Source organism: Alligator sinensis, unplaced genomic scaffold (assembly GCF_000455745.1).
Source record: "Alligator sinensis unplaced genomic scaffold, ASM45574v1 scaffold240_1, whole genome shotgun sequence".
NCBI lineage: Eukaryota > Metazoa > Chordata > Crocodylia > Alligatoridae > Alligator > Alligator sinensis.
The window spans coordinates 2,227,826-2,238,025 of record NW_005841902.1 but is presented as its reverse complement, the minus strand read 5'-3'; the positions used below and the strand labels follow the sequence as shown (position 1 = coordinate 2,238,025).

Here is a 10,200-nt window from a genome sequence, read left to right as displayed (position 1 = left end):
TCTTCCCAGTGATATCCCCGGAAGGGGCCTGACATTCCCACGCTCCCTGGGTCCTTCCTCTCCTCCCATTCTCCTCATCTGTCCGGCTCTTTTATTCCCTTCGTATGGGGATTCCTCGTGACATCACTGGCTGGCCTCAGCTGAATAAAGGTGCAGCTAACGAGCCACATGCACTTCTCCCTTTGTTTCTGTTGCGTTGTGGCTTCTGTGGAAGGTAAGTAGTTTTTCCTTGTTTTACCCTCCCTTGTTTTTCTCTCCCGGGACACTTTCCTATGGTGGTCATTTTCAATGGCATCTAACTGCTTCATGGACATTGATTTGTCTCACAACACTCCTTTGTCATGTGTAGGTGGTATTATCTGTGTTAAACTAGTAGGGTACTGAGGCACAACGAGTTTTAAATAATATTTGAGACAAATTTGGTTAAATTTGATACCAAGGACCTGATTTTTCAGAGTACCTAACATTGTATATAGTACTTAATGTGCTCAAAACATGGTTCCCATCAATTCAGTTGCAGCCATGTTAAGGCCTTATGCAAGTCATACCTCACTGGGTCAGGTTGGGCACATGGCTTGAGATGAAACACATGATTAATGACTATACATAAAAGATTTGAATTAAGTGACTTGACTAACATCATACAGGAACTTTTGGGCAGAGACAGGGATAGAATTAAATTCTCTGGGGCAGTTTTCAGTTGAGACCTTCCTTTTCTGTCTGTACTCCCCTGCCTTATTCATTACACATCTACAGATCTACCAGGTTCTGCAAACAAAATGAAGTGCAGGTCCACTTTCATTACAACAACCACTTTTATTACCAGGCCTGGATTTGTATCCAGATCACAGTATTCTGAGTACTGAATGAGGCAGTGGTACTGTGGCAAAAACAGCATGTGGCCTTGTGGTTAAAGGCTGTATTGTAAATGCACAAGCAATGTGGCTGAAAGAAGTTTGCCTCAGCAAACTCAACTCTTCAGTGCTTGACTTTCAACTTTCCCTAATGTTCCTTAATTAGGTTTTTTTGTGTGTTTAATTTCTTAGAATTTAAAAAAGCAAACTGAGAAACTAGCAAGGGATATAAAAGGCAATAAAAATTGAGGAAAAGGAAGACCAAAGAAATTGTAGGCCCTTTATGGAATGCAGAAGGCAATCTAGTTACAGATTATGCAGAGAAGTCTGAAGTATTTTATGCCTTTTTTTACTTCAGTCTTCACAAATAGGGTCAATTACCAGATGATGAGCATGGTTGGCAGCAAAGATAGGGAAGGAGTCAAACAGCCTAGAGTAATGGCAGAACAGGTTCGAAGTTATTTAAAGAAGCTAGATGCTTTCAAGTCAGCAGGACTGGATGAGATGCATCCAGCGGTACTGAAAGAATTGGCTGAGGGAATTTCAGAGCCATTAACTATCCTGTTTGAGTACTCCTGAAGGTTGGGTAAGATCCAGGATGACTGGAAAAGGGAACATATAGTGCCCATATTTAAGAAAGGGATGAAGAAGATTCAGGGAATTACTGACCAGTCAGCCTGACCTCGATTCCTGGAAAGATCTTGGGACAGGCCCTCAAGGAATCCATTGTGAAGCACCTAGAAGAGAACAAGATGATCAGGGACAGCCAGCATGGATTCATTAAGAGCAAGCCATGCTTGACAAACCTGATTTCCTTCTATGATAAAATGACAGTCTCTGTGGAAGGGGGGAGAGCAGTGGACACTATATACCTTGACTTTAGCAAGGCTTTTGACACCTTCTTTCACAACTTTCTCATTAACAAGCTAAGGAAATACAGACTAAATGAAAACACTGTAATGTGATTTCATAATTAATTAATTATTACATAACTAGCGTAAAAGCCTGTCAAAAATGACAGGCAAAAATAGGCTACTTGTTATAGGGTACCACGTTTCTGTTATCCATTGTGTCATCACCAACTTGAGCTGTTCTGCCTGGTCTTCTTCTAGATCAGGAGTGTCCAACCTTTTTGAATGTGGGGCTGGATCATGAACTTTTTATCACCCAGTGGGCCAGCGAGCCATATTCAAAGACCTCACAGGAAGCGATATCACATCACCCTCCCCAAAATGAAAGTACAGTGTTTACTTTCATTTCCCGTCGCAGCACCTCGGGCCTCAGAAAACAGCTTGGAGGGCTGCACGGCGGCCCGTGGGCCGCATGTTGGACAAGCCTGTTCTAGATAATGGGTAGCCATCAACATTTCCAAGTGTCTTCTCTCTGAAATCCTTCGGCTGTTTCTTCAAACATTGATGATTTTCCGTGCATGGTGCATTTGGACTCAATCCTCTACATGGTCCATGGATCATACATCTCATCACAATAATCTTTGCTCAACAGGCAATGCACTGTTGTACAATTGAACGTTTGTTTTAAAGTTCTGGTAATGCTCATTGTTCCAGTTCATCATCAAATCCCACGAATACTTTGGAAATGATTATCTTGGAGGTAGAATCACTTTACACTTATGACAACAGCTCTGGATTAGCCATCTGATGGTTTTCCAGCTTCGAAGTTTAAAGAGTTATAAAATTGGCACATCATGTTCATCAATCCACAACTATGTTCCTCAATCTCATCTTCAGTGAATCTGTTGTTGTCTACTCTTTCAGCCTGTCTTCTATTGCCTCTGTGAACTCTTTGCCCTTCTGTTGCATCTCTTCTACGACATCCTCTTTGCTCATCTGTTTTATTTTGTCTTACTCTTGCCATTCTTTCTTAATTCAATTGCTGTCTATTCTCTGCTTCACCTTGGTATGGGTGTTGTGGGCTAAAGTAAAAATAACAGTGTTAAGGGGCAATTTTTGCTTGGATATCAAGAATACATCATAACTAATTGAAATTAATCACTAAAAGTCCAGAGAATTGAGTGTGACAGGCAGAATGGCAAAGGCACAAACGAAGCTTACTTTAGCCCACAACACCCATACCAAGGTGAAGCAGAGAACAGACAGCAATTGAATGCAGAAAGAATGGCAAGAGTAAGACAAAATGAAACAAATGAGCAAAGAGGATGTCATAGAAGAGATGCAATGGAAAGGCAAAGGGTTTGCAGAGACAGTGTGTGAAGCAGAGACTACACAACAATTGAATGCAGAAAGAATGGCAAGAGTAAGACACAATGAAACAGATGAGCAAAGAGGATATCGTAGAAGAGATGCAATAAAAGGGCAAAGAGTTCACAGAGGCAATAGAAGACAGGCTGAAAGGGTAGACAACAATAGATTCACTGAAGATGAGATTGAGGAACATTGTGGACAGATGAACATGATGTGCAGTTTTATAACTTTTTAAACTTCGAAGCTGAAAAACCATCAGATGGCTAATCCAGAGCTGTTGTCATAAGTGTAAAATGATTCTGCCTCCAAGACAATCATTTCCAAAGTATTCGTGGGATTTGATATAGAGGATTCGTTGGATATTCATTGTCAGTGAATGGTTATCAATGGCTCAATGTCTAAGACTTCTTCTCATGTTTCTACACCACATTTGACCATTTTGTTACACATGCTTGTGCTTGCTTATTCTACTTTGCAAGATCTTTTGTTGTACATGTGCCTTTGAGCAGCAAGCATTACAGCAGGTGTTGCATAGTCTTAGGCTCTGTGCCACAGTCACAGGTGGTTGAACCAGCGGTGTAGCCCTACTTCTTCATTACTTCCTTGGAATGTCTGACTCTGGTATGTAGGCGGTTGAGATATTGCCACATTTCGCATCATCAGGCCCTGGTGGTAAGGACTTGGCTGCTGAAATGTAAATTTTTTCACTGTCAGTTATTTTTTTTAGCCTCTTGTTCCACATCTACAGTCATGTGTTCTTGGGTGTGGCATTGAGAGGTTGGGTGCTGGTGAGGAAGCTCCTGCGTGACTTCAAACATGTGTGTGCTGTGGGATTCTCATATAGCAGGTGTCTCACATCTTCAGTTTGTCCTGCTTGTTCTATCTACAATTTTGAATGTTTAGATGGGAGTCAAGTGGGATTCCCCAAAGGTATTGTTCACCGTTTTCATTAATGATTTGGACATTGGGATTGAGCATATGGTTAGCAAATTTGCAGACAACACCAAGTTTGGTGAAGCTGCAGATACTCTCCTACTGGAGAGCAGGGCTAGGATCCAGAATGACCTGGATAGCTGGAAAATTAGTTTGCAATTAACCAGATAAAATTCAAGAAGGACAAATGCAAAGTATGTACTTGGGATGAAATAACTGAGTGAACAAATACAGACTGGGGAATGCCTGGTTAGATTGCAAGACTTCAGAGAAGGACCTGGGGATTACAGTAGCTGAATAAGCCATATATGAGCCAGCAGTGTACTCTTGTGAAAAAGGCCAACAGTATATTAGATTGTATAAACAGCAGTGTCACTTGCAAGTCAAGGAAAGTCATTCTTTTGCTCTCTTTAGCAGTGGTGAGGACTCACCTGGAGTACCATGTCCAGTTTTAGGCCCCACACTTCAAAAAGCATATGGGGAGATTAGAAAGCCCAGTGGAGAGTAACAAAAATGATTAGAAGCCTTGGAAGAATGACCTATGAGGAAAGGCTGACAGATCTCAGGTTATTTGGTCTGTAGAAGAGAAGACTGAGGAGGATTTGATAGCAGTCTTCAAATATCTGAAGGGGAATTGTAAAGAAGATGGAGATACACTTTTCTCTGTGGCCCTAGGTGACAGGACTGGAGTAATGGCCTCAAGTTGCAGCAGAAGAAATTTAGGTTGAAGATTAGGAGGAACTCTCTTTCTGTGAAGGTGGTCAAGTATTGGAACAGGCTCACTAGACAGGTTTTGAACACTTAATTCCTGGAAATTTTCAAGTGCAGACTTGGCTGGGATGGTTTAGACAGGGGTGACCCTGCCTTGAGCAGTGGGCCTTGTGAGGTCCCTTCCATGATTCTGTTATCTTATGTAATCCCTCTTCTTTTGATATTGAACAATATAATCATCACACATCAAAATAGTTGTTGAATATCTTGAGACAGCCACCATTCCTTTGAATTAATTTTGCTCCCTTTAACACAACACTGGGCTGGCCTGAAGAGCAAGAGTTCACATTCAGGAATCTGAAAGCTCCCCTGCATTGTGGTGCAGGACATCACTAGACTTCTGTCCCTCTTTTAAAGAATATAGATAGACTTTATTTCCTGCTAAAAAGAAGCTCAGTATAAAAAATGGCCTGTTCAAATTAATAGTACTTCTTCTCATAAGAGTGTTATGGTGATTCAAGTAGTAAGTGTGTTGTATTGAAGTGAGTGATGTAAAAATGTGATTGTTTTAAGTGGGTGCCAAAAAACCTTTAGTATGTAAGAGGTAGTTATACAAAGAGTAAACACTGTACTGTAGTACCCCTTATAATTAGGGTTGCCTGACATTTTCCTTCATAAGACTATACATTCGGTTGCTTATAATTTTGCCAGACTTTAGCCACATGGGCTCAAATTTTCCATTCCAGGTGCTGGTCTGAGGCAATTTGAGACAAAGAGTGAGAGAGGGAGAGAGAGAGAACGCGCATGCAAAAGAACGGAAGAAAGAAGATGCTCAGCCCACATCAAACAATTTTCACAACCATTTCTTTGAGAAGTTCTAGAAACTGCTAGGTGTGGGAGCAATATCTTGAAATTTGTCAGGGAGTAGCATTTGTATCAGTGACATACTTTTAAAGAAAATAGCATGTGATTATATAATTAAAGACTATTTTAGAATGCGTGTTCACAGAAGGGCTGAAAAAGGGACATTTTTTAACTTTTGCATGCTGAGCTTTGCAATCTTAATAATATAGTTTTCTAAGTAGGAAAAAATATATAATTTTGTTAAAATATACAGCAGTGTTTTCAGGACTGTTTTTCTGTTGTTTGTGCTGTAGACCCAGAGCTGTCTATTGATAGGCATATTAATTGGGGCACTTTGTTTCTTTGCCAGGATTTCCTTTACATGCTGCTGGAGGACATCCCCGAACAAAAAGGGTAAGTGAGAATTAGAGTTGAAAATATATGGACTAAAGAGTAGAAGTCAGATGTATAGATCAGATATACTAGCCAGAAATGTTAGCAAAAGTTCTCATTTAATATAGTTGAGGTTCAAGATTTATATTTTTATGTTGACTTGTATTAGTATGTGCATGTATGTGTGTGCATTTATATATTAGACTTGCACATGCACATGTTTTATATTTATCAAACATTCATATGTTTTAAGTGAGAGCTCAAGTACAGAAAATTAACAGGAAAAGCAAGTACAGGCAAATTTCAATAACATTGTTAATACTGAGAATATTTCACACTTAAATAGCACAAATAGCACCTTTCATCAGAGTATCTTAAATCACTATCTAAACATTACAACATTTAACCTCATAGCACTCTCTTGAGTAGGAAAGTATTTAATTTGGTTTTACAGAAAGGAAAAAAACTCAGGTGAAGAGAGGTTAAGGGCAAGAGATTCAAAAGACATAAATGAAAATTTGGTGGCTCGTTGTCACATGTGCAAGAAAGTCTGTAGCAGAGCATTGAATTGACCTCTGAGCTTTTGTTTCTCTATTTTGGGTTTCAGCAAAAATACCGCCCTTTCCTAAAACAACATAACTTCCAGTTTCCCAGAAAGTACACTACTGTCGGATCAGTTTTTTTCTGTCTTTACTCAAGTCAAAGTGAATCTTGTTCCAGAAATAATCCTCCTTGCCCTTAGTGGAACTTCTGGAGAGTAAGTGTATTAACAGACATCTTTCTTGAGGCAGTTCTGATTGATTCATGTCAAAAGAGGGATGAAAGACAAGCTGCTCAGCCCTTGACGCATGTTGCCTCTCTGGCAATTAACTTGAATGACCTGGGAACACAGCATTGTCTCAGAAAAAAAGGGTTATCACGTTGTATTTTGCATATTTCACACGTAAAGTAAGCTGGTAACAAAACGTTTTCTCCTGGGAGAAATGCCATGTCTGTTTTTACAGTGAAGTATTGCTCAGTGAGTGCAAGGAAATCAGAATTGGGGTGAAGTAATTAACAGCAAATTGGATGCTAAAACAAGCAATAGGTTGATCTTTATGAGAAGAACCCTGAAAATGTTACTTAGTGTCTTAGGCAGCTTAATTGAAATCAAGAAAATACAAAATGAAAAAATATGGCTGTCTATAGTTGGTAAAAGCTATGTGTGACCTAGCTAGCTCTCTGAGATGTGTGTACAAGTCATTGCTTATTGCTTTCAATGCAAATTGCATATACGTATCTCTGAAGACCAGTGTCTATTCATACATGTAATCAGTTATTTTTTTTCCATTTTACAACAACTGTTTGGCTCATTGTTCAATCAGAGGGCCTAGAAGACAGCTTTTATTTCTTATGCTCTTGGATATTTAGTAGCTTCTAAAAACATTTATGAAGCCTCAAGGCTTGAGTCCAGTATCAAAACTTTAAAGTCTCAAAGGAATTCTAAACCAGTGGCTGATTTTAGCCAAAATTATAGCTCGTGACAATACGGTGACAATTTGACATGAGTGTCTTTCCATTTGCAAATATTTTATCACTGCTGAGAATACTATTTAAATATATTAATACAGTTTATCTGTACTTCCAAAAGGAAGTACTAAAGTATGCCACAGTAACAATGTCATCATAGGGCAATGTGTAGACATGCCCACAGTGTTCTAGATTGAGCTGGAACACAGGTCAGTCCAGGCCAGACCTAGCACATGGGGTCAGACCCAGTGTGCCAGGTCTGAGGTCATATTCCATGCTGGGTCCATTTGAGAAAATGATTGATCAATCAGAAGCCAGGGCTGCAGGCTGCTCTGTCTGCTGCCTTCTTTCCAGCTGTGGAGATGTAGGACACAAGGGGAGGCAGGCAGCAGTAGTCACAGCTCAGCTCTAGGCACCAGCCCTGTGAACCTTTTACTTCTGCTGGAGTGGGCTGGGTTCAGATATGGACCGACCTTACACACCAGCCTGATCCAGCACATCAGTCCCAGACCATGTGCTAGGTCAGTTCCATTTCACATCAGGTCTGGAGCCACATGCTAGGTTGGCTGCATTCTTAGAGCTGGACTCAGTGCAAAACCCCAGACTTAGTATGTGGCCCTGGAGCCAGTGCACCAGATCAGACTGGCATGTGGGGTTAGCTTGTGGCCAGACCCAGCCTATCCCTGCTCCACCAAAAGCAGGCTGTGTGCTATATTCGTGAGCATATTATATGTAAGAAGATATGGTATTGTAATTTTTCCTACGGGATAGTTACTGTGAAGGTTTGTGTCTGGGCCTATGGTAGGGCACTAAGAGTGACCTGGGGGTCAGCAAGGTGGGAGTACTGAATACCCAAATGACAGGTTGGAGTTAGAACTAAAAGACCAGAGAGCACAGGGACCCGGAGAGCTGAAAGGGGAGATCTGAGATGTTTAGTCTGTTAAGTGAAATCCAAAACCAGGGGCCAGACATTCAGTACTGAATTCCAAGGGAGATCCAAGATCAGGGTCAGAAAAAGCCAAAGCCGAATCAGGAGCCAGGAGAACCAGAGAGCAGTGAGCATGAGGCTTTCCAGAACAGAGAGAGGCTGTGTGAAGGCGTGCCTTCAGTCTGAGGCTGCAGGTGTGCTCAGAGACAACCCTAGTAGGGTGTGGGGTCCAGCGCAAATCAGCCTGTGTGGGGCCCAGATGCGAAGAAGCCAGCAGCAGCAGGGGGCAAGCAGCTGGATGCAAAGCCAGTGCCAGCGGTGTAGAGTCACCAGCACTAGATGGGCCCTGCAGGAAGGGCTGCGGTTTCTCTGTCCAGCTCCGAATTGGGACAACCGCGGGGCCTGGGGTGGTTGCCCCAATTCGTGTGTGTGTCCCCGCCCCCCCCAAGGGATGGCCCTGGGTGTGCTTATAAGGAGTGAGTGGTGCCTTCAGCAGCCAATCCAGTTGCAGAGAACTGGGGCAGTCGTATTAGTCAGAGATGAGGGCAGGTGTGGAAACTCAGGTGCCTGGCCTAGGCAGGCATGCCTGATTTCAGAGGATGGGCAGATATCAAATTACCGAAATTTAATTTAAAAAATGTTTAACAATCCATCAAGAAAATGAATTTTTTCAAATACTTTTTTACTTTGCTGACACAAATTAATTTTAGGTTGATCCAAAATAATTCTTCCTCCCCCACTCGGTTTTTGGATTTGTCTTAGTTTAGTTAGCATACTTGAGGATCAACTATTTTCACAGTTCTGCTGAGGAGGAACAGGAGGAAAGAAACCTATTCTGTGTCAGAATATTTTCTTAAACCGGGATTGCTGAAATTAATTGGGTAAAAGGGGAATGAAGGGCATGTTCTCTGCTGACCTAAAAACACTATTTGTAGCTTTATCTTGACAGTTGTTAGACTTGGGGATAGATTAATATGTGATTTCTACTGAAGTTGTGTGTGAGATAAAACTAGAGTAGGGATAAATGGTTTTAAGTGTGGATACTGTATTTTCTCTCATATGGTATGCACCTCCCCCCCCAAAAAAGCAGTTGGAAATTGGAATGTGCATTAAATGCAAGAAGTGTAGTAAGAGCATTTTTTGCTGTATGCTGGGCAGAAGTGAAAGTAGAGTCTGCAGCATTTCACACAAGGAGAACAATGACCAGGCTTGGCTCCCTAACCGCTTGCTACTCAGTTACTTGCTACCAGGAAAGATCTTTTTTTCTTTATTCTTCCTTTCAAAACAAGGTGCATATCTTCTGGGGTGCATTGAGTGAGAGAATATACAGTATTTATAGACATTGACTTTTCAAATGTGATACAAGTACCTCATGCTTTCTACAGTCCACAAAAGATGATGGTAATGGAAGTTCCAATTTTTGCTGTTCCTTGGTAATCTTGGACTAGCAAGGTACAAAGCACCCTCATCCATAGGCAACATGTAGGGAGGGGCACAGGGTGGGGCACGTATCCCACCTGAGAGCTGGTGCCCCCCCTGATAGTGAGCACTCCAGCTGGTAGTGGGGCATGGAGAGCGCTTGCTGGGGCATCTGGCTGCTGGGGGACTCCCCCCTCCTGGTCACCAGCTGGTCATGCCCTGCTGATGCTCCCCCCAGACTCGTGAGGCACCAGTCACTCATGCCCTTATCTCTCAGGAATGTTGGGCAATTTCTTAGCACCTTTTAAAATGTGTCCTTTGGTGTTATATTAAATGTGCTCCCATTCTGTATCCTAGGGATAAGTATCAGTTATTTAAACTTTACCGC

At 41.7% G+C, this 10,200-nt stretch overlaps 1 protein-coding gene across 19 annotated transcripts in view; it reads left to right on the top strand.

The window, feature by feature from the left end:
* Window positions 1–10,200, top strand: part of CUNH9orf3 (chromosome unknown C9orf3 homolog) — a 307,749-nt gene that overhangs the window by 162,692 nt on the left and 134,857 nt on the right. For all 19 annotated transcript variants that reach the window (XR_003092784.1, XR_003092780.1, XR_003092782.1 and 16 more), the window contains one exon: window positions 5,934–5,977. Coding sequence is in view for 15 of the 19 variants with exons in the window: in XM_025197657.1 (XP_025053442.1) it covers window positions 5,934–5,977 (44 nt within the window). In the remaining 4 variants the exon portion in view is untranslated. The remainder of the gene's footprint in view (window positions 1–5,933; window positions 5,978–10,200) is intronic.